Source organism: Lynx rufus, unplaced genomic scaffold (assembly GCF_022079265.1).
Source record: "Lynx rufus isolate CCGP_SWC_20201006 ecotype Redwood Valley unplaced genomic scaffold, mLynRuf1.p SCAF_5, whole genome shotgun sequence".
Lineage (NCBI taxonomy): Eukaryota > Metazoa > Chordata > Mammalia > Carnivora > Felidae > Lynx > Lynx rufus.
In genome coordinates, this window is record NW_025814867.1 from 26041796 (window position 1) to 26066264 (window position 24469).

The 24469-nt window shown below is 47.7% G+C and overlaps 1 protein-coding gene across 2 annotated transcripts in view; it reads left to right on the plus strand.

The window, feature by feature from the left end:
• COLQ (collagen like tail subunit of asymmetric acetylcholinesterase) overlaps nt 1–24469 on the plus strand; it is a 60435-nt gene that overhangs the window by 27063 nt on the left and 8903 nt on the right. For both annotated transcript variants that reach the window (XM_047098940.1, XM_047098941.1), the window contains exons 2-12: nt 751–863; nt 1972–2073; nt 5986–6030; nt 6364–6390; nt 8480–8542; nt 10256–10318; nt 10718–10744; nt 11394–11438; nt 11635–11670; nt 14876–14956; nt 19830–19935. In XM_047098940.1, the coding sequence (XP_046954896.1) occupies nt 751–863; nt 1972–2073; nt 5986–6030; nt 6364–6390; nt 8480–8542; nt 10256–10318; nt 10718–10744; nt 11394–11438; nt 11635–11670; nt 14876–14956; nt 19830–19935 (708 nt within the window). The remainder of the gene's footprint in view (nt 1–750; nt 864–1971; nt 2074–5985; nt 6031–6363; nt 6391–8479; nt 8543–10255; nt 10319–10717; nt 10745–11393; nt 11439–11634; nt 11671–14875; nt 14957–19829; nt 19936–24469) is intronic.

The following is a 24469-nucleotide window of genomic DNA, read 5'->3' on the forward strand; positions in this document are numbered from 1 at the left end:
ACAGGAGTTTATGGGGCTTGTGGATGATGGGAGTTGTGTGTTTTGATCCAGGGGCCAGCCTCTAGGGTGTGTTCACTTTGCAAAAATCTGTTGGGCTGTGTGCTTATGATCTATGTCCTTTCTGTAAGGTATACTTCAACGTTGAACATACCCTAACATCGAACATGGGCAAGACCCCATGTTCAATAAAGCTACCAGGGTCCGGGGCCCCTGCCTTCATCTCCTCACACCCGTGTATTGAGTCATTAGACTGTAACCCTTTTGTGAGCATGGGTGACCCCAAATGTGTGTGTAGAGTCTAGGGTCAAGTATGTGTTTTAAATCAGGGCTCCGGGTCTTGTATAGTCCATGCCACCTTGGGCCCTGGATGCCCCCTCCCTGAGCCTCCCTCTGAGGGCACCATCAAAGTAATTAACAAACACTTCCTTCTCCTCCTCTATTGGAGGTGTATTATGAGTCTGGACTTCTCGTTCCTTGTCACATCTACAAAGTGACAAGTCAGTCCACGAAGAAGGAGACATGGACTTTATTATGGTCATGGTGTCCATACCAGCTGCTTAACCATCTTCGTTCAGCAAAGGCTGGGGGAGGGCTACATCAAGTGGCAAACAGACGGTGCACTCACATCTAACTGGTTGGAAATCACATTCAGAAATCTGGAGTTTGCGGCATGGGTCTCCCTAGGGTTCAGGGGATGTGACAGAGGCCCCGACACTGTCGGGGCTATGAGCAGCAATTTTCTCTGCACAGCTCTTCCCGGCCTGGATCAGAAGAAGCGTGGCAGCCACAGAGCATGCTGCCTCCTGACGCCCCCTCCACCCCCGCTGTTCCCACCACCATTCTTCAGAGGAGGCCGAAGCCTGGTGAGTACCTCGGGGCTTGTGAGAGAACAGACACACGGGCTCCCCAGTGCCCACCACACAGCCCCTGCCCCCAACTTCCCCGCACTTGAAGTGAGAAGCCTCCAGATTCTTTTCAAGGGATCCAACCCTTTACTCTCACACAGCAGGTTGAACTCCAGAATGGGCATTTTGCAGTTTCTTGTGTGTGTCCATTCTCCCGCTGTCATAAATAAGTTATGGAGGGAGATTCTTGTCAGCAGGAAATTGGATTTGGAAAAGCGTCCCATCTCCCTGAGAACAATGAGGTGAATTTATAACTTTCTAGGCTCCCTTCAGTTGCTCAGAACAGAATTTCCCCTTTCTTCCCAAGTGTTTATGAAGTTCCCTTCCACAGCCCATGTTTAACATAGCCTGTTTCTGTGAGGGGGCACAGGAAATGGTCCCCCTATAGTCATACTGAGGTGTGAGAGGGAACAGGATTTGGGAAGACAACAGGCCAGAAGAGTCTTGCGACTTGGGATTCTCGAATTTTTCTGAGAATTCTTAGACCTGTACTGCCCAATGCAGTAGCCACTGGCCATATGTGTCTTCAACACCTCTCATGTGGCTCGTTAGAGTTGAGATGTGCTGTACGTATGAAATACGCACTGGATTTTGAAGACTTGGGATGAAGAAAGAAGGTAAAATGTCTCAGTAGTGTTTTAATATTGATTAGATGTTGAAATGATATCTGGGACATGTTGGGTTAAATCTATTATTAAACTTAATTTTATTTCCTTCTTTTTCCTTTTTTTAACTTGGCTACCAGAAAATTTTAAGCTACCTAGGTGGCTTGCATTTCATTTCTGTTGGACGGTGCTGGCCTAGACATTAGGCAAAGGCCCCTGAAGTGAGCTTCCTAACTCCATCCAAAGGGGCTCTTCCATCTCTATAATCCATTCAAGCCAGGCATGTCTCAGGAGAACAGGAACTTGGGGCCCAGAAGGTCATCTTCTTGGGACACCCACTGGGATGTCAGGGAACCACCAATCTTGGGGACTGGATTAGGAGGCAGATCTGTGTCCAGGGGTAGTGACCCTTCTTCCGTCCCCCACGTCTGACCCATGACCATGTGTTGCTTGCATTGAAGCTTCTCTCCCCAGACATGAAGAATTTCATCCTGGAACTGGAGACCACACAGTCCTCATGTGTGCAAGGATCACTCGGCTCCCCTGGGCCCCCTGGCCCCCAGGTTGGTGCATTCCACCAGACCCTGTCCTGCTGTCTTCTGTTCAGAGCAGTAAAACCCACTGGGGAGAGTCTCTTAGAGCTGCCCTCTTCAACGCGACATGGGGGCCGCTTTTCTTTCCCTAGCTCACCTCCGGCTCCAGAGCCACGAGGCGAGTACACAGATTCCTCTTCTCTGGGAGAATGCTGGCCTCCCAGCCTTGATATCCTCACCTACACAGTGGAGACAGTAATTACCCCCACAGTACTGGATTTGGGTGGTGGTGGTGAGGGGACCAGATGGGCTGCTGTCTAGATGGATATGATTATGGATATGGATATGATCATCAGACGCTTGACAACAATTGGTTGCCCCTTATGTGACCATTGACCAATCCCCCCCCGCCCCCCCGTAAACCAAGAAGTGCCTGCATTTGGCCCAGGAAAGCAGAGGTAATGGGGAACTTGTTAGTCTGAGCCTCATTAGACACTGTGACCAGGCAGCCTCCCCCCACCCCACTAAAGCTAAAGGAAAGAGTGAGGAACAGGTGAAATGTTAGAGAAAGGATTTTCTAGGCAAACAAGAGTGCCCTCCAGAGACCCTGTCTCACAGACCCTGGCTCCCCTGACTTGCCTGGAAGAGGGGGCCCAGCAAGGAGGACCGCCCCCTGGCCTGGGGCTCGGGGCCTGCCGTGGGGAGATGAAAAAGGGTACAGGCAGTAGTCAGTTGCCCAAGTGCCTTAGGAATTCTGTCACTCCTCCTGGGTGACCCCTCCTATGGCTTCCCATCCCAGGGGACTAAGGCCCTGCAAGAGGACCCCGCCTGTATCTCCTACGGTGTATCATACCAACATTGTCCACCCAACGCCTATCTCTTGGGTCCTAAAGCATATCAAGCTTGTTCCAGCCTTAGGGCTTTTGCGCTCGTGGCTCAGGCTTTTTGGAATGTTCTTTCCTCTGATTTCTACCACGGCCAGCTCCTTCATTACTCAGAACAGTTTATGGGCCACCTCCTTAGAAATGCCTTCCTCAACCAGCCAGTCTACAGTACCGTTCCCTGTCATTCTCGATCCCAATGACCTTAATTTTAATTCTCCGCACAATTTTCTCATTACGGTTTTCTTATTTTGTTATTGTTGTCGGTCTCTTTGGTCTTTTTATAAAGTATAAGCTCTATGGCGAGGACTGACACACTATGGCCAATCAGATCTGGCAGCAGCCTGTTTTTGTAATTAAACTTTATTGTCTCTGGCTGCCTTTGTGCTGCAAGGGCAGAGGTCAGTGGCTGTGACAGAGATGCTGTATCAGAGGCGTAGTTTAAGATATTTACTATCTGCCTCTTTACAGAAAAGGTTTACCGACCCGTGGTCCTAGAGCAGGGATATCGTCTGTTTTGTGCCCGGTCTGTACCAGTGCACGGGTTCTTGTGATCTCTCCATAAATATTTATTGAACGCAATAAAGAATACAAAACAGGACTTTGAACCCAGAAATGGCCAGAGGCTGCCACAGAGGGGTTGGAAGTCTGCAGAAAAGCAAGATGGACACCGAGGAGCACCTCCCAGGTGGATTTCTATCTTCCCACCTCCGTCAGTCTACACTGGTGGATCTCAGAACGCCTGAGAGCCACACGGCATGGGAAGGAAAGGGGGATTTTCTGCTGAACTCACACCCTCTCCAGCTCTGCTCACACACCTCTAACTCACGTGATCCACTTGAGTCATTCAGAGAATGTGCTGCCCAGCTAGGTGGGGTGGGGGTAGTGGGAGCATTTGCAGCCACTTCCATTCCTTAGAACATAGTGTAAATGCTGTTCCCAAGCAAAATGAGGTCTGTGAATCAGTAACAAGGGCGTCCTCTGGGAGCTTGTCAGACATGCAGAATCTCATTCTCTCCTCCCCTTCACACACCCCCACCCACTCAATCAAAATCTGCATTAAAAAACATTTTTAATGTTTATTTTTGAGAGAGAGCGAGTCGGGGAGGAGCAGAGAGAGAGGAGACACAGAATCCGAAGTGCTGCACGCCATCAGCTCAGACCCCGACGGGCTCAAACTCACAAACTGGGAGATGGAGAAGCTTAACCCACTGAGCCACCCAGGCACCCCAAAATCTGCATTTTAACAAGCCCCCCCTAATGAAACATCTGCACATCAGAATTTGGAAAGCACTGAGCTAGAGCACAATGGCCTGGTAAAATCCTTCCAGCCCATTTTAAGAAATCGAAAAAACAGGCTTGATAATAAGAAATGAGAGAATGGAATAGCGTTCATCCTTGCAAGGGGACTGGACAGGTGGCAAGCACACTGCCCTGGGGCTCCCTGTCACCATGGGCTCCTAGACTTTGGGGAGCAGGGAACCTCTGCCCCTCTGAGTCACACTCTCTGGGAGCCCTGGCACCCCCTAGGTTTTGATCCTCAAGGACTGTGTACCCTGTACCCTGGGCTATCAATCCAAGCTGGCCCTCACAGCCCTGAAATAGGACCAGGTGCTGGGGCCAGCGCAGTCCCCAGCAGGTCACTGGGCAAGTGGCTGAGGAAGTGGGGGTGAAGCTACCCTCCCAGGAATCCCTATTTCCACACAAGGGTGTCCAGACCAGGAGTGAGGAGGGAGAGAAGCGGGGAGGAGGGGAAAGTTAGGGGGAGCAGGGGGGCTTGAAAGAAGACGTAAGGTGGGGGCAGGGGAAGGAGAGAAGGGGAGAGTGGAAAGGGAAATGAAACGATGACATTGCCTCTTCCCATCCCGCAAAAAGGAAAATAAATCAAAGTCTGGTTCCCAAAATTAGCCGTACATTAGAATCCCTGAGAGCTTCGGGGCACCTGGGTGGCTCAGTCGGTTAAGCAGCCAACTACAGCTCACGTCATGATCTCATGGTTCGTGAGTTCGAGCCCCGCATCGGGCTCTGTGCTGACGGCTCAGAGCCTGGAGCCTACTTCAGATTCTGTGTCCCTCTGTCTCTGCCCCTTCCCTGCTCATGTTCTGTCTTTCTTTCTCTCCCAAAAGTAAACATTAAAAAAAATTTTTTTTTAATTTAAAAAGAATCCCTGGGAGATTCAAAAATTCCTGATGCCTAATGCCCCTTTCCTTGAGATTGTGATGTAATTGACCTGGGTTGGCTTGGTCAGGATTTTCAAAAGATCCTCAGGGGATTCTAATGTGCAGACAGCTTTGGGAACCACTGAGGGGACTGTTTATCATTTGGACAAGTCCCAAAGGAATCATATTTCAAACAGGCTTTGTGGTAGGTGTGTCCACCAGCAGATCATGGGGATAAAATTGTGGCCTGCTACAAGTTGATGGATTTCCTCTCTGCCATACTGGGGAATTTGGAAACCAGTCAACCCAGCATTTCGTAGACGCGTGAACAGAAAGCAGCTGCATATTGGCCGTGGGTGTGGCAGGCTTTAGTGTAGTGGGTGCTAGAGTCCCTGAGCTGGAGTCAGCCCCACTCCTGGGACTGGGCAATGAGACAAAACGCACCATTGCCCACATTCTTAACGTCTTAAAGAAGGCTTTCACTGCACCTGGTGCCCATAGATCCAGCACAGAAATTTCTAAGTTGGCTGCTCCTGTGTGCAAAGAGTAACTTCCCTCTTGTCAGGGCCCCAGGGGGGCTTGGTTGAGAGCAGCTGAAAAGCTATGAGAGGTGGTGACGCATCTTGTTTTCTGCAAACAGCGTTTCTTCAAGACTCTCTAGTTGTAACCATGGCACCACTGGAAACACAGCTCAGGGAAAGTTACCAGAGGACAAGGAGCCTGGGTTGGAGGGCACAAGAGGGTCCTTCATGGGGACCTTGGAGCCCCGAGTCTGCTAGAGGGAACCACGCTGCTAGAGGAGCCCAACACACCAAGAGCCTCCCTCGCAGTCACGCCTCCCTCCCCACCCATCCTGCCTTGTTTTGATGGAGACCTTTTCATTTCTTATCTTGATTGCATAGGGTCCACCGGGACTTCCTGGCAAGATAGGACCAAAGGGAGAAAAGGTATGAGTCACTGCCTTCTTCAGTCTACCCCTTCTTGGTAATTCCAGCCTGTTTCCTGGGGATGCCACTGAGAATTTTCTGGTTGAGATTTCAAAGAATGTGCTAATTCTGCCTGAGCAAGTGAGGATGGGCTCCGTGATGGCGGGGCTGCTGCTGCAGGTGTGAGATCCCACTGGCGTATTTCAGCTTGGCCCACTGACATGGCAGGGGTGCTGTGAATGGCCAAGCAACCAAGCCACATGCTCATGCCCAGCCGTCAGCCCTACTAAGCTCTGTGCTTCCAGAACTCCTCTTCCACAGAAGCCTCTGCTTACCTGTCTTCTCCATCCACAGGGGGAGCTTGGCCTACCAGGAAGAAAGGTATGGTTCATGCTGTTCTGTCAGCATTGCACGGGCAACTGTTCTCTGTGTGTGTGCGTGTGTGTGTGTGAGTGTGCGTGTGCACGCTCTTAGGGGTACTCTTAGGGGTAGGGGCCACCAGCAGGACACTTCCTTAGACTCCAGTATCCAGGTGGAAAATGATGGCACTTGCCATTCTGATGACAGTGGGCTTTTTCTGCCTGTTCTTTTTTTTTTTTTTTTTTTTTTTTTTTTGAGAGAGAGACAGGGAGCATGAGCAAGGGAGGGGCAGAGAGAAAGGGAGAGGGAGAGAATCCCGAGCAGGCTCCACACTGCCAGCACAGAGCCCCATGTGGGGCTCAAACTCACGAACTGTGAGATCATGATCCGAGCCGAAACCAAGAGTCAGACACTTAACTGACTGAGTCACTCAGGTGCCCCATTTTCTGCCTGTTCTTTTGGTCGAGAGCCTGCTACTGCCAGGCATCTGGACCTCTCCCAGAGGCTGCCAAGCCTGCCCAAATTTCCCCCAACCTCAGACCATCTCATTCTGCCACCCATTAGGGAAATCATCCAGGGCCCCAACCAGGGGCACTAAATGACTCTTACTGTCTATTTGATTAAACTGGAATAAAGTGCAAAACAGAAGCCAATAGCTTTTGCCTTTTGGCCCAGCTGAAATACATAGGAGTCACTTAAGGTCATAGGGACTTTGAGCGAACCAAACACATGTTACCAAGGCTCTCATTCAGGTCAGGAAAGAGTAAACCAGCAGCCACTCACTGTGGTCAATGGATGTTGGCACTGAAACTGTAGGTCTCAGTGATAGAAGGCGGTGTAACACTGTGGCCAAACAAGATGCTTATGATTCTAAATATAAATTATTAGTTTTCTGGTTAAATGTTCTATTCAGATGGTTTCACTATCAACAAAAGCCTCAAACAGACCTTTGCAAGCAAAATTACATCCCTCAAGGACACAGATCACAGCTCCAGCCAAGGCACAGGGGTTATCTGAAGCGCTGGGCTGGAAAGCATTCTGGGATGGTCTTCATGCTCAGAACTAACGAGGGCCGCGATCAGTTAGTGATGTCTGCCATGAAAGTGGGAGGCAAGAGTAGAAATGAGGACACGTGTTAGCATTTGTGATCTCCAGTTTAGGGGCTGAGCCTTCCAGATGTCTAGTTAGGCTAACTGTGAAATTAGCCAGTGGGTGCAGAGGTTGAGATAGACCCCAGGTCCCCACCCCCACTTCCTCTTGTAAGATTTGCTCTTGCATGGCTCCTGGCTTAGGTTGGCCTCCCTAGAAGCAGAGGTAGAGACCACACGTGCCATGTAGAAGTGAACACATTAAGGGAGTTCTCTCAGAAGGATCCTGAGGGGAGGGGAAGCCGGATGGTGCCGGGGAAGAAGCCCAGCTTGGGTGTGGTGTCAGATGAAGTCCGTCTTCAGCCTCATTGCTAGGGGACTCTGGTGTGTGAACACCACAGAGCTTGTCCTGTCCTGACGTAAGGGAGCTGGGTTATTGGCTGCAGGGAGAAGAGGTGCGTGAGTTGCCGGGCAGCTCCAATTGACCATTGGCAAATTCCACAATTACAGGTTGCAGGAATGTGTTGTGGCAGGAAGGCAGGTAGCCACTGGGGGGATGGGCACAGTGAGCAAGTGAAAAAGATCTTGAGGGAATACCAACAGCATCTGCTGCTGTACCCCAAACAAAACCCCACCCCATTCCATGCCATATCCTTGGGAAGAACCTGTTGGATGCAAGGAACATTTGGGTGAGTGGGCAGGTGAGTGGAGGTCATAAGCCAAGAAGTTTAGAATCCCTTCTCTATCACCGTCCTTCGCTGCACCCCCCCCCACCCCTGCACCTTCCATTTCTTGAGTAGATTAAGAGCTTCTGTGTTGACATAATATAACACCAAACTCTTTAACTTATGTGTAAGTGACCCAACCTTCTAGGCTATTAGTCATTGGAGGGTGGGGATGAAGGACCTAGAAGCCATGCTTAAGGGCCCCACAGTCCCCTCTGAGCTCCCAAAACAAATCTCATTTCCTGGAAGGAAGGAAACAAACCCAGTTGTCCTGACTTTTGTTGTTCATTTTTGAAGGGTAGACCTGGCCCCCCAGGTGTTCCTGGCATGCCTGGGCCAGTCGGCCCTGAAGGACCCAGGGTAAGTATGGCACACTCTCAGGGTTCATGTGGTATCAGAACATGAGGGGGGATGTCAGCCCCCCGGCCTTTGGCACATAGTGAAACTTGTTTCCTTAAGAGGAGGAGGATGAAGAAAGGACGAGGACTGCCCAGAGGTCCCCAAACACTTGGGGACCTTTACTTGAACTATAAGACCTTGGCCCGTCCAGCAGCTCTGCTCCTGTGAGCGGGGGTGGAGGGGAGAATTTAAGGGCCACTCCCCTCTTTCACAGGGACCCCGGTTCTCCTTTGTCCTCAGAGGTAGCCTGAAATTCTTTGGTTTCCCTGAGATGACCCACGAGGTGCTTGTGTCTGGAAAGCTGTGCGGGAGTTTGGGGGTTGAGGATGATGGGCACTGGCCAGCTGGAAAGACTGAAATCCTGCATTTAGCTAAGCTAAATGCTGATGAAATCCCTTCTTCAGACAGATGATGGAAAGCTGACACATCCACACCCATACCTTTGTTTATATTCTTCTCCCTTTGGTCAGAGACTATTGGGTGCAGATTTGACCTGCAGAAATAGGGACGGGCAGGTGAATGCCACTATCTGCTCTGATTCAGTCACCAGCTGTATTTATTACACAGGATACAAAACTGTGTTCCCAGTCCTCTTAGGAAAAGTCCCAAGGATATTTTTCCAAAAATCTACTTTATAGGTCTGAACTGTCCACTATGGCAGCATTTACCCATATGTGGCTACTGAGCCCTTAAAGTGTGGCTGGTACAACTGAGGAACTGAATTTTTTATTTTAATGTAAGTTTGAATTTAAAAACCTTTACTCAGTTCAGTTATTTGAAAATATGAAGGCATGTTTATAGCAACTTGAATGTGTGACTCTGCTGTTTCAGTGTAAATTTTATGAACTCTAAATACAGATCGAGTATTTTGAATGAAAATTTAATGCCTGAATTGAGATATGATTTAAATATAAAATACACAACAGATTTAAAATATCTATTCTAAAAATCAGATTGTAAAATATCTCGTTAATTTATATTGATTATACGTTTAAATGATAATCAGATTAAATAAAATAAAGTTGATTTCACCTGTTTTACTTTTTACCTGTTTTACTTTTAATGTAACTTCTAAAAAAATTTGAAAGTATGTGGCTCATCTTATATTTCTACTTTTCAGCACAGAGGGTGCTGAAAGTTCCAACTACAAACCATTCTGAGGGGCAACAGAGCCCACCCATGAGTCTTAGCCCCCTGTCTCCGTAATGCATGCCCAGAAGCTGATGTTCACTCTGTTTGACTGCAAACCTAGGGTGAGAATATATGAAAATGCCCGAAAGGCCATCCCTATGCAGAGCATAAAACAGGTGAAGTTTTCTGGGGTGTTGACATTTAGTCCTGTGAGGCCCGATGCCCCCATGCTCTCTCCCCGCCCTCTCAAAACCTACTCCAGGAAAAGATCAAGCATTTGTAGCATATTAGCATTTAGTTTGGAGATCTGCTCTGCCTTGGGCAATTTCATTTTACGTTTAATCTCAAATACCAGAACGAAGTGTGAACTATGGAGCCTTGAACCCCTGGGAGTGAGCAAGGGAGTATGTGGGGTCCTCAGATTCACAAGCCAGCCCCAATGCCCCTAGTTCCATCATGATCTTGCCCATGATTTTCCTGGTTCTGTTTCTCTAGTAAATGTCACCGTTGGTCCTTTTCCCCATCTTCTTCTGATTCCCCCAGGGTGAAAAAGGTGACCTGGGTGTGATGGGCTTGCCAGGGTCAAGAGGACCAATGGGCTTCAAGGTCAGTGTGTTGGTCCAGATGGACATTCCCGGCTCTTCTCACTAAGGCTCTGGAGCAGCTGCTGTCCACAAAGATGGGGGCTGGGTGGGGCTGCTGTCCTGGGCTTGGGGAATGTCACAGATACCAGAAAGCCCAGTGCCAGAGTGCTTGTCTTTACCAGCCCTTTGGGGGACATCATGCCTGGGATGCAGGGGCATAGGGATGTCCTTCCTGTTATTCTCCTGGGCAGGGAGGGTCAAGCTTCTGAACAACAAGGCAGATGGAAAACTTTGTTCAGGCCTTTGGGGGTAAGAAAAGCAATGTTCTTTTTAGGCCTGGTATAAACATCACCCTAAGGGACATCTTTGTGTTTACTGCTACATTGGGCGAATCGTAAATGCACATTTTGCTTTCTTTTAGGGCTACCCTGGATCCAGAGGGGAAAAGGTTAGTGCTTGTCTCCCATGGCTTCCCAGAGCCTGGTCTGGGCTATTGACTCTGGGGTCAGTGATGAGCAGAAGACAGGCCCAGGTTTCTCTTAAGTTAGCACCTATAGTGACCATTCCTAGATATCCCCCTGTCCTTTGTCATTGGACTGAGAGAGCAGGGAGGGGCCTCCCAAGGCAGGGCGAGTAGGTTAGGGAGGAGCTCCCAGTGGAGGTAGAGGCCCCTCACGTGGAGCAGATTAGTAGCTGAAGTCTGTGCTGGTGGAGGGGAAACACAGCCTGCCTGCGGGGCACCGGAGGGAGATGGTTGGTGTTGTCTGTAGACCAAGCTTCTACCACACAACTTTCTCATCTGTCAGAAACCAAACCAAGTAAAAAAAATCCAGCCAGAACCTGGGGACAAATTTCCCACAGGAGGAGAGAGGATCTGGGACCCAGAATTTTCTGCGAGTTGTCTTTTATTAACGCAAGGGTCTTTGTGGTCCAAATAAAAGGTAGACCACAAAACATTCCTTCCCTGGGCAAGTCACTTGAAGCCTACTTCTTTGCCTGTAAATGAGTGTGTTGGCTTAGGGAGCTTTCATTTTGAAACTCTCCAGTTTTACCCCAGGGTATTAACTCTTTGATTCTCTCCTGTGGTTTCCTCCTAGGGATCCAGAGGTGAAAGGGGTGACTTGGGTCCCAAAGGAGAAAAGGTAATGGCCTTTGCATGGAATGATAAACTACAGAGGAAATGGCAGCCCTTGCCCACCGCCATCATGTGGGCTGTCCTACTGACTGACTGACTGACTGACTGACGGCTCTATCTTGAGAACAGCTGACAACACTCTTCCACAGCCCTTTCAAGCACTATCTCAGAGGCAGTCACTATGTGTGTTGCTCTCTTCACAGGGTTTCCCGGGATTTCCTGGAATGTTGGGGCAGAAAGTAAGTACTTAGAAGTAGTAAAAATAGGCCTCAGTAATAAATTGGACCTTCTTAGCACCACAAAAAGAGCTCTGGGCAGGGAAAGTGGGTTTCGTCGTGGAAGGTTTTGGTTTAGAAGGGGAGCAGGTTGCTGTGCATGTTGGTGAGAGGGTGACCGCATGGTCTGAGACCTCCCTCCAGTTCAGTGGGAGGGAAAGGATGCCCCGTCTGGGTAGAGAGGCCTTTCTTTGCATTTCCTGCCTCTTAGAGGGCCATGGTAATGTTCAGAAGCAGCAAGCGTCAGACAGTTGGATCAGATCTGAGCTGCAGTGGTCGAGAGCCCCAGCGCGAAGCACAGGCATCTTTGGCCTAATGCCTTTGTTGAAGACCCTCAACCTAGACCCTCTTGGAGGGCAGTATGTGTACTGTCAGAGGCACACAGAGCTATTTTAACTGGGTGACAACCCTTTTTTATTTGCATTTTTTCATTTAAATAGTTAGCTATTTAGTGGGATTTCATGGATATCTTGCTGGGAACAAGTCTTAATAAAAATGGGAGTTCATTCAATTGACTTTAAAAAATATCTAGCCACTAATAGTAGAACAAAATTTGTGGCAAAATTTGTGACAAAAATTGTGGAAGTGGCAAGTGACTAATAGATTTCTGGAACCTTTTAGTTAGGGCCAGGGTCTAGAAAGAAAGGGGGGTGGTGAGAGGAGGTGTTGGGATAAAGAGAGCGTGCATAAATGTCCCCTAAGAACAACTGTATCTAACATAGTAACTTGTAACAGGGGTTCCTCATGCTTAAGGCATTGGCCTGGGAGATGGTCATTTTCACCTGAGCCTCAGAGAATAGTATTCTTCAAACATGCAAATGCATGCTTTCTTAGAATTCTAATTGTCTTTCAAATTTATCTTAAAGTTTTCTTTTTCCAACTTGAATTAACAATTTTTATCTGACCTGTCAGTAAAGCTTGCTTGCTTATTTATTTGTTTGTTTATTTATAATGTTCATTTATTTTTGAGAGACACAGTGACAGAGTGAGAGCAGGGAAGGAGCAGAGAGAGAGGGAGACACAGAATCTGAAGCAGGCTCCAGGCTCTGAGCTGTCAGCACAGAGCCCAACATGGGGCTTGAACCCATGAACTGTGAGATCATGACCCAAGCCGAAGTTGGATGCTTAACCGACTGAGCCACCCAGGTGCCCCGAGCATATTTAAATAATGTCAGTCATCTGCCATTAATTTATTATTATTTACCACTGCCTTAAGCTGTCAAAAAACTGTTCCTGCTATTCCCTAGGTGGAGTGTTGGATTAAAAATAATTACATAAACAAATTAAAGGAAACATTAAAAGAGAAAAAACTAATCTGATTTAAAAATATTAGGCTAGGTTTTCATTCAGTGCAACAGTGAACATCAAAGAATAATAAATTACTGTGGAATTAAGTATGACAGCTGGCCTCTGCACCATTTACTAGGCTTGCCATGTAGAGTTCTCTTTCCCTTTCATGGCAGGCTGTTTTAAGACAGAGATGATATGATAATGGTAATTAGGTCTTAGAAATTAGATCAAGAACTTACTGTCTGCTTTCAGTTGATGAAGAGAGGGGCCACACTTCCTTCTGCCAATCTTTAAAAAAAACAAAAAACTTACACTGTTTATGCTGCTGTTTTTCCAAGCCAAACAAAACACCCCCTGACCTCCTCTAAACAACCAAGGGAAATGGTGCATACATCTGCATAGCCATGTAGAATCCACGCCGTTCTCCCACACTCCCTTTCTGTCCAGATGCTGGAGGACACGACAGGTTGCCAGGAAATCAGAGGTTTAAGGACAGTTCTTGATGTGGCAAGAGTTGATGGCTTGGGTAGGGGCCAATTTGTTACGTTGGCCGAGTGACCGATCATTTCAGAGGTGTATTCTTGATCCTTACTCTTTATTAGTATTTCCTGAAATTTTCTATTATGTTATACCTCCTCTGACTTCCATGTGAAGAGCCCACTGGGTGTTTATTGTTCTGAGTGCTTGGAGGAGCTCTTTATGGACACTGGATGCTGACTAACCGAAACTCCCCCGGTTGTTGTTGCTAAAGTTAGCTTGTTGGTGGTGCGTTCTGGGCTGTGGAAGGATAACTGGAGGTAGGAATGGTGTTCTGTAGGCTCCGTCACCCAAATAAACAGGAAGTGGTCCTGGAATCCTAGCAGTACACGAGGAAAGAGAGAAACTATAGTGGAGAAATGGGTTTTACAAAAGGTTGGCCTTAAACTATGGAATTCTTCAATTGGTGCATTTGGTTCTGACTGTTCAAAGTAGGGCTTTTCAATTAGAAGTATTGCTTCCAGGGGCACCTGGGTGGCTCAGTTGGTTAAGCGCCCGACTTCGGCTCAGGTCATGATCTCACAGCTTGTGAGTTCGAGCCCCGCGTCGGGCTCTGTGCTGACAGCTCGGAGCCTGGAGCCTGCTTCTGCCTCTGTGTCTTCCTCTCTTTCTCTGTCCCTACCCTGCTTGTGCTCTCTGTCTCTCATAAATGAATAAAGTTAAAAAAAAAAAAAAAAGAAGAAGAAGAAGTATTGCTTCCATGCCTTTTGTAGTTATTGAGCATTTGAATATATGTCTGGAACATTTTTCCCCATGGTTTTCGTCTAAATCAAATGAAAGTGAGCTAGAACTGAAACCAGTTTTTACAGAAGAGTAGGGAAGTGTATAACCCTACATAAAGGTCCTTACGTGAGCAGAAACTTCCCAAAGATGATAGTTGTCAAAACTGTGTCCAATCATTCAAAAACTCACAGATTTGAATTTGTGATAAAAACAAAACACAGTACAACATAAAATTGCAACTAAAAGAGAAAGCATTTTCCCCTGGCAGCTTGCAGCGTCACAGGCATACATATCACGGAAATGCAAGAATCTCCTACTTTGGCTGTTTGGGATGGTGATTTGGGACACCAAAATATGTGGTGCCCAGGAGCTGTCTGTCTTGGAGAATAAATAACCCACCCAGGGTAATCTTTCCTTTCTCTTCCTTGAAAAATCTATCCACCTTTCACATGACCTCATCACTTTCCCAGTCTTTCAGACTGTCCGATTGGAAAAGGTCCGGAACGATCAAGTGCACTGCCCTCATGACCAATGATTGGTCTGTCTACAGACGGACCTGCAGAGGAGTGCCAGCTCCACATGCACAGATTCCTCTCTTCCTTCTCTTTCTTCTTTCCAGGGTGAAATGGGTCCAAAGGGTGAGCCTGGGATAGCAGGACACAGGGGACCCAGAGGAAGACCAGGAAAACGAGGCAAGCAGGTAAGGATCCCAGTGCTTACCACGCTCCTGAGGTCATTCCCTCCTGATGTAGGCAGATGGGGTAGAGAGGCAGACAGGTGGAGCCAATCAGCATAGGCACAGTCCCCAACGTCCTCTGGCTGGTGGGCAGAAAGAGCACCACTTCCAGGACCTCCTGCTTCTCTAGGCTAACCGAGGTTTGAAGCAGATGGGCTAGAATGCTCTGTTCAAACTGTGTCCAAGGCCAGAAGCAGGAGTGGATCTTTGCTTCATACGAACAGGTCTACCTTAACCAAAGCAACTGGGAATGGAAGCCAGATCTTGTTGTTTACCCAGAAAACTTGCTTTTTGCCTCAATGCTGCAGACACAAATGGAGTTTGGGGGAATATCCAAATATTTGCTTGCTGTTGAAAGGTCTTCTGAGTCTCAACAATAGAGTGGTTTTTCCCTACTCGGGCCCCTGAGCTGTAAGTGACTCTCTTTATGGTCACTATTAAGGGCTTGGGGAAATTGTTCATTCTGAACGCTCCCTGGTCAGCAGGCACTTGTGATGTGAGAGGGAGAGGAAAGATGAAGGCACATTTGCCTGAGCTGCCTTTAGAGCTGTATTGAGTGCCTCGGAGAAGCTTCTTGTCTTTTCTCTAATGGACAGGCATCATTCCTTTACTTTTTTGGTTGTCTGTTTGTAGGCTTTTCACCTCTTTTTCCATTATAAATGTAATATGTGATCATCACAGAAAACTTGGAAAATTCAGAAAAGTAGAAGGGAAATCATCTGAAGACCTAACACCCAGACATAACCCTGTTACCATTTTGGTGTGTTTCCTTCCAGTATTATTTCTTTGTGAACTTTCTGGTTGTTTGTTTCTTTTATATCCAATATCTAGTTGTTGTATCCTAAAACTTTAACTTAAAGTCACACATTTTTGCGCATTCCTGCACATATGTATTAAGCTCTTTTAAATGTCTGCATTGCATTTTGTAAATGAGTAAAGCAGTAGACTGCTTGGACAAGAGAGGCCTAACTAAAATTATATACAGATGCTGAGAGGTGAATATCTTTGGGCACAAACCTTTTTCCATTCTTATGTTTTTATTCTTTTCTTAGGCTGGGTCCATGGTTCTTAAACTTTAGCTTATATCAGAATCACTTAGGGGACTGATTCGATACAGATTTCTCTGCCCCAGGTGCAGTGGTTGTAGTTCCAAGTTTGCCTCCTATTGTCCCCAGCACCTAGGCCTTATTTTTTAGAGCATCTGATGTAATTGACCTGGCATGGGGTTTTAGAATGGGTTGTTGTGGGTTTTTTTGTTTTTTGTTTTAAAGCTCTCTATATGATTCTAATATGTAGCCAACGTTCAGAACAATGGTCACAGTGTGAAGCCAATTCTGGTCTTTTCCAAGTGAACTTAGGAATGACACAAGCTCCAACCCCAGATAATACAAATTCCATTATAAGTTTTGAAGTCATAATAGTCCAGTTCAGTTTTCGAGGTTTTACAATGGCTGGCATGTCCATGACTTCACAGTGATGCCACAGATACCAATGTCCTAAAACCTAGGCTCAGAAAAAGGAGGGGAAAAAAGGGAAAATCTTTTTCTTCCCTACTGCTCATCCCATGCAGAAGGCTTTATGCTTGAAGTTCTAGAAGGCTTCTGTGCTTCTAGTGCCCTTCTGGGGTGGTATTTGTCTTTTCCTGGTGAAGGCTGGAGCCAAGACGGCTATTTCTTGACACTGTTGAGAATGATTCGGTTGGGACATTCTTCAAACTACACCAGCGCCATGTGTGGGAGCTCAGAGAAATGAGCTCATCCTTCCTACAAGATGTTATAAACAAGCTGAGTGTGCTCTGAACCCTCACTGCCTGTCTAGTCAGCAGATACTTGGGTTGTTAGCTTTGGGAGCCTGCCATCGTAGTTTTTTTTTTTTTTTTTAACATTTATTTATTTTTATTATTTTAATGTTTATTTACTTTTGAGACAGAGAGAGACAGAGCATGAACAGGGGAGGGTCAGAGAGAGAGGGAGACACAGAATCTGAAACAGGCTCCAGGCTCTGAGCCATCAGCACAGAGGCTGACGCGGGGCTCAAGCTCACGGACCACGAGATCATGAGCTGAGCCGAAGTCGGATGCTTAACTGACTGAGCCACCCAGGCTCCCTAACGTTTATTTATTATTGAGAGACAGAGAGACACAGAGCATGAGCAGGGGAGGGGCAGGGAGATGGAGGGGCACAGAATCTGAAGCAGGCTCCGACCTGTCAGCACAGAGCCCGACGAGGGGCTCAAACTCACGAACCGCGAGATCACGACCTGAGCCAGAAGTCGGACGCTTAACCAACTGAGCCACCCAGGCGCCCCTGTTGTGTTTTTTTTTTAAATCATGAATTAGTTTCCTAGCATAGAGTCTTATACACCAAGTGTTGTCAGGCCAGTGGTGCTAAGAGTTTCTGGAGGTTAATGTAAGTCAATCCAACTCCTGGAATCAGAGGTCTAGAAGGGACTTCAGGAGATTAGCATTTCACAGCCAGAAGGATTTTAGAGAACACCTCATCTCTGTCTAGTCACAAGGAACCTAAGGGCCAGGGAAGTAGGGTGATCCCCAGCCAAGTGAACTTCCAAGCCAGCACTGGAACTTAGAGAGTTGAGACCTGCTTCTCCCCACACACCTTCTCTCTTCACCTTCATGCTTCAGCGCTTGCTTTAAACCAGGCTCAGGGAAATGGCTCTTGACTCTATAATACAAATCTTCAGTTAAGGAGACAGAGCAGCGTCTTTGAGAGGGATCACCAAATTTTATGGCAGTAAAGGAATAAACAATGCCTTTCCTGGAAAGCGCTGCTCAGTGAGTCCTGCTCATAGAGATATGGCTTGTTGTGAACAAATGACAGATATGCAGAATAATCCATTATTGCTGGTGTCAGAATCAAGGAGTACCTTCCAGCCCCTTCAAGCTGTGGCATTTCCTGTGCTCATAGATGATGTAGCTTTTAGAAAAACAAGCCTTAACTGTGGCTATATTAAGATGGTGTGACCTCCTTTGCTATTCTGGGACCCATCTTAGTTACCAAGCTTCAGCTTGGGCCAGGGATTAAGAACTCCTTCCATCAGGATGGAATTGGAAATAAACTCTGCCCTTATAGGTCCCATATTAGGACTTTAAGAACTCCTATGAATGAATGAATGAATGAATGAATGAATAAATACGACAAAAGAATTTAAGAAGTCCTTGGACATTGTCAAGAGGTTCCCCAGAGCCATGTTGACAAGGCAGCAGGCCACATGTCACTGTTGTGATTGAAAAGGAGTGCCCTGCCTGCCTGCTTCCCAGACTTGGGGAAGATTATGTTTCATTACATGGGCAAGCTTGCCAAGGCACAAGTGTACAAAGGGGATCCAGGTCAAAGATGTTGTGCATCAATCACTGTCCAGTTAGCACCAGCATACGAACAAAGTAAGCAAATTGTGGAGGGGAAGAATCTACAGATCTTGGTTTCTAGGGTCATTCCTAAGAGCAGCCCTAAGGAGGGAATCTTTGCTCTTGACCCTCTCAGAAGGGGCAGCAAAGAGAACATCCTATGTGGAATGGCTACAGCTACAGGTGTGGCTCTCTTTAAGGAATTAGGCCTTTTCTAACCATGTGAAAAAGATGAAAGCAAACTAGCTGCTGTGATCGTCAGCTTGGCTTCCTTAGCCGTTGGTTCTGTGCAAAGTGGTTTTTCACCTCTGAGATCTTTGTTAGCCTCACAACAAAGCTGCAAAGGTGTGTGCTTACTGGCCCCATTTTACAGACGAGAAAACAGGCACAAAGCAATGACGTGAGTTACCCAGGGTCTCATGGCCAACGTGAAAATCCAGGTCTCTTGACTTCCAGCTCACCAGAACTGCTTCCCCTTTGTGTTTTCAGTATCTTCCTCCTCCCTCATTTAATCTGGGGAAGAGAGGTGAGCAAGACAAATTCGGGCCCAGAGGGAGCTTATGTCTCATGGAGAGACACTGATGAAAGGACCACACAAATATTGGTGCATTTCTGACCTGGATAAAAGCCTGGAAGGAAAGAGGCCCAGTTCTGAGAGCCTGTGACCGGGAGGACTGACTTAGTCTGGCAAGGCCAGGGAAGGCTGTGCTGCAGTGACATTTTACGTGAGAGCTAAAGGCTGGGAGGCAGTTAACCAGGCAGAGGAGTGGAGAGCGAGTTGGGGCAGAGAGGAGGGGGGAAAAAAAAGGCATGATGCCCTTGAAGACCAAAAACACCAAAAGGCTGGAACGTGACTAGAAAGGCCAGCCATACAGGCCTTAGTAGGTGAAATAAGGATCTGGGTCTTTATCCTGAGAGCAACAGAAATTCATTCGATGGAAACAGGTCTTGTGGTAAAAGAAAAATGGTCTTGGTGAGCAAGCAGAGCCCTGAGGCTAGGCCCAAGTCTGCTGCCTCAATGCTAGGTGACTTAATGTACATCTCTGCTCTTTCCTGAGCCTCTGTTTCCTTCTCTGCCCCGTGAGAGGAGTGGGTTGAATTGGTTCCTTTCAGCAGTCAGTGCCATGTTTCCAGAATAGAGCAAGAAGTAATGTCTACAAACTTGTAACCATCACAATCTCAAATGTCACTTTCCCTGAGCTTTTTTTTTTTTTTTTTTTAAGTAGACTCCATGCCCACTGTGGGGCTTGAACTCACGACTCTGAGATCAAAAGTCACACGCTCTACCAGCTGAGCCAGCCAGGTGCCCCTGCCCTGAGCTTTTTAGGAGTTTGGGGGTCAAGGCTTCTGGGGCTGAATCCTGCTCTGGGCTCCTGCTCCAAAGTGCAAGGTGGTCCCTGATTTAGACATAAATGGGGAAAGAAGTTTGCCATGTCATGTTGTCATAACAGGCTCTGCCTTTCTTTCTGTCAGGGGCAGAAGGGAGATAGTGGAGTAATGGGCCCACCAGGCAAGCCTGGGCCTTCTGGTCAACCTGGCCGTCCAGGTCCCCCAGGCCCCCCGGGCCCCCCATCCGCAGGTAAGAGCCACACTGCTTCACTTGATCCACAGTGTTGCCCTCCTGGCCAACCTCCCCAGAGAGGGCACAGCAGAGGTCTGCCTTGTGTTTTGAGTTAGAAACTACCAGAGATGCTTTTAATATATTTATAATTTCTCCATAGCTTGGCTCATTCAACTTCTACACAAGAGAGATAAACAATATCCTGACTCTGCTGTAGCATTTTGGAGAACAAATAGAGGAGGAAAAAAAAAAAAACCATAATTACATTGGTGATGTCATTTATACTTCAAGTGAAAAGTAACAGGCACATTTTTCATCAACTAACACCTTTTTCTAGAAAAGCCGTTCATGGCTCCAAGCAATTTACTTAATCCTAGAAGTAAAGATGATGTGGCCGATTTTTCTATCTTATGTGGTGTCGTGAAAGCGTCCTTGTTGGTTTACGCTGAATATACAAAGAAACCCTGAAAAGAAATCAAAGTCTGCCATCGAAGAGGGCATAGATACACTGCTTGTTTACCTTGTTTAATTTGATGCGCTAAACCCATTAGTTTGTTCCCTCGTCAGCTCCAAATATGGCCTTTCAGAGCACATTTCCTGCATAAACACAGCATCTCTAGGTCTGAGAAGACTCTTTACTATGTAGGGTTCTTGGCTCTCAGTTATACACACGGAAACAAAATAATTGGTATTACAATTTTATTCTTAACTTAAAATGAAGGCATTTTAAAATTCTACATTGTACTTTTCCTCCCTGGGTCTATGGGAATATATTCACAACCATGTAATGCGATGGTCTAGAAATGTCATAATTTGTTAGCTCCTTTAAACCAAATTAAAGCTGGTTCTGAGATTCTAACCTTCCGGGATGCCAGGAAAATTCCATCTCAGGTATTAAGAGGTTCTCTCCACTCCTCTATAGAACTACCTAAAAAGATTTGGGCAAAGATCCTGGGGATTATGGCAGAAAAACATCAGGGGAGTTCCCTCCAGCCTTTGATCTGCCCTGTTCACCTCTGAGATGCCCGCTATCCCAGGCCACGTGGTCCAAGGGTGCCTGGTGACTGCCATCTTCATGTCATGCTCGGGTATTGGAACATTTCCAAGCCTGGTCCCTGTGGTTCAGTTTCCCAAGAAGTCCCATAGCTATTCCTTCTGAGACCTTCCTTACCTTATCTCCAAAACACAGGGGGTCCCTCTCTCTCCATGTCTGGAGTCATCTCCCCTCTTCTGATCTCCAGCGCCTTCTCATATTCCTCATGCACTGCCACCCGTCTCAGGAGCTTTTCTCTTCTGAGAACAGAGGGCAGAAAGGCAAAAGTCTTCACACAGTACCTGTTTTCAGCAAGGGCAAGAAAGCACAAAATCTTGCTACCTCCTTGAAATTGGGAGAGGAAAAAGTGAGAAAACAAATGTCAGTTAGTATGACAATAAGTTATCTTGCCGCACCTATTTCTGTGCTGTTAAGGGAACTAGATTGGAGATGCATCCTGGGCCATGTGTCCATGCCCCACAGTCTGTTTCTGGGAATTGACTTGACAATCCCTATGGGGGTCCTTCCAACTACACTTGACCCTCGAAAAATGTGGAGGTTAGGGGCGCCAACCCCAGCACAGTTGAAAATCCACATATAAGCTCCTGAATCCCCCCAAACTTAACTACTAATAGCCTGCTGTTGACTGGAAGCCTTCCTGATAGCAGTGGATTAACATATACTTTGTGTGTTATATGTGTCATATACAGTAAGCTTATAAGAAAGGAAGCTAGAGAAAAGAAATGTTATTAAGAAAATCACAAACAAGAGAAAATGCATTTATAGTACTGTGCTGTAAAAAATCTGCATCTAAGAGGACCCATGCGGTTTAAACCCGTGTTGTTCAAGGGTCAGTTGAAGTCCTCTTCCTCGCTTCCGGCATGAGTAATGTTCCCCTCAAGGCCCAGGATCATGAGCTGCCAGCCCCAGGGACCGAGAGCATGGCGCGAGGCCTGAGTTTTCTTTGGGGAGGACTCTCTTGGCCCTTGAGGTATTTGAGCAGTTCACAAAACTGAGGAGAGTAGCCAGGATCTTGGGGAGCGGTGTGGATGCAAAGAGAGGTCATTAGGCCAGCCCTCTGGTCCACCCGATGAAACCGTCTTCTTCTGTCAAAGCCCTCTCTTCAGTAAGGCCTTCCTTGGTCCCTAACAGGATGGGTCTCCTTTCCCTGGGCCCAAGTACATATTGCCTCTCTGCTATGGCCCTTCACCGATAACTTTTCTGCAGATGTGTTTCATCTTCCTTCTAGATAGCAAGTCCTCGAGGCAGTGTCGATGGCCGGTCAGCTTTACCATCCCATGGCACCTGGCAGGTGGGCGGGGCAGGGCTGTGCACCACAAGCACTCTCAGACATGGGCCATTTTGGTTCTCAGGCTGTCCCCCCTGGGTGATTGCATAGCAGGCAAGCAGGATGCAGTCCATTTCTGACTCAGGTCCCCTTCCTGTGCCTTGTTATGAGTCACTTCCTTTCTGGGGAGCCTCCCAGAGTGAAGGGGCTAAAGAAAATGGGGCAATCATCCTGCTCTTTGGAAACTTTTTTTTTTTGAGGGGGACAGGGTGCAGGGTAGGGAAAGAAGAGGAGGGAGGAATTTAAAAGATAACTTAAACTGGACCTGGGGCCAGTTGGATAATTGTCAAGAATGGGAACAGGCCCCAGAAGTGATTCCTGAGACTGTCTCTGGAGTCTGATAAAAGTCCCACACCCACTCAGGACAAATACATGTCGTATCTGCGCCCAAGATTCTGCACACTGCTTCCCAGAGTTCCAGAACCCCTGCCCCAGATCCATCTTAGAATGTCTTTGGGCTCTGTGAACCACAAGTCAAACAACCCTGGTCTTATCCAGCCCTCCCTTTATAGAAAAGAACTTTGAACCTCAGAGAAAAGGGACTTCCTGGAGGTCACAGAGCTGACCAGTGGTGGCCTTGCCCGGCCCAGAATCAGTCTGTGGCTCCTGGTCTAGAGACCCTTCCCACTTAGCCATGCAGCCTCTGCTGAGGCAGAGTAAGAGCTGGGGGTGATGTGGAGACTTCTGTGGTCCCTCTGCCTCCTCGCAGATTCCCATGTCAGGCCTGCTCCTGCTGCACAGCCAGCAGCGATGGGAGGCAGTCTGGGCATAGACGGAGGGCCAGGTCTTCTGGCTCCACGGGACGATGGATCAGGCAGGCCCGCTGGACCAGCTCTGAGAGGCCGAGGTGGGGCAGTTCGAGTTGCTGTGCCCTTCAGTGGATCCTGGCAGGAAACAGGCAGGGGTAACAGATGCCCTCTGACAGCTGAGAGGAAGCGGCAGGGAAACTGCAGTGGTGGCAGGAAGCGGGCTCCCTGCCACATCCTGTCACCCTCTCTGGAGGCCACCTCTGGTTCTGGTGCCCAGAGCTGTGGGGCAGGACAGTGCTGGGGGGAGGTGGGGGGGGGGAATTTTTATCACCCAAGTTACAGAGAAAGAGGTGCTAGGAGGTGGCCGAGGGAATCAAGGCAAAATGCCTCTAGGATGTGATTTGAAATAACCAAATTACAAATCTGAGTGAGTCCTTCCTGCACCCAGACCGGGTATAAGTGAATCACTGTGGTACCTGGGAATTTCCAGCTTCCTGAAAGCATCAATATTCTTGGACTTTGTCTTTTGATGGCATAGTGTGAAGTCATACATGAATTCAAATCTCAGCCTCACCACTTATTGGCCGGGCAGTGGGACCAACGCCTGATCCTCTCTGAGGCCATGGTTCTGGAGGAGTTGTTGGGGTCACAGAACCTTCTCCGATGCCACTCGCGCATCCTTGGTTACAGAACATTCCCACCTCAGTTTCCCCGGGGGTGATAATTACCGAGAGTATTCCTGGGCTGGTGGAGTCTGTGTCTTTCTGGGCTGTGCTGAAAACATCAGAACACGGGACTGGAGCTCCTCCTACAGCGTTGTATTCTTATTTCTTGTACAAGCAACCACCACAACCTGGTATGAAATGTTGGCAATGCCCGCCCCCGCCCCAGCCCTCGAACTGGCATTCTTCTGATCTTGGACATATCTGTCCACCAGCTCAGGAAGGCTCAAGGTTGTGGAGAGGGTATTCCCACTGGGGTTTCTTCCTCTAGCTAAAGCTGCTTCTTTGGGTTCCTGACCAGACCTTTCCCCTGGAGTCATTTTACTTTCTGCCCTTCTGGAATCTGCCAGCTGTATCCCTAGTTGCTGGCTGCCTTGGGAAGTTATACAACCTGAAACCAGTGACTGGCCTCCAGACTTGCCCTTACTTTTCCAGGAGGAGGCATACTTCCTTCCTTCCTTTGTCAGTCTCTATGTTTCCTCTTTCCTCTCTCCCTGTTGGATGGCTCTTGCTCTCGTTCTTTTCTGCCAACCGGGGTTTTTAAGCCTTTTCTGAAGACCTTTTCTTTCCAGTGAGTCTACATTCATTCATTCCATCATCAAGCATGTATCATGTCCCTACTGTGTATCCCACCCTTGTGAATGAAAACGGGTATCAACCTTGCCCTTGTGGAGCTTATATTCCACTGGGGGAGATTGAC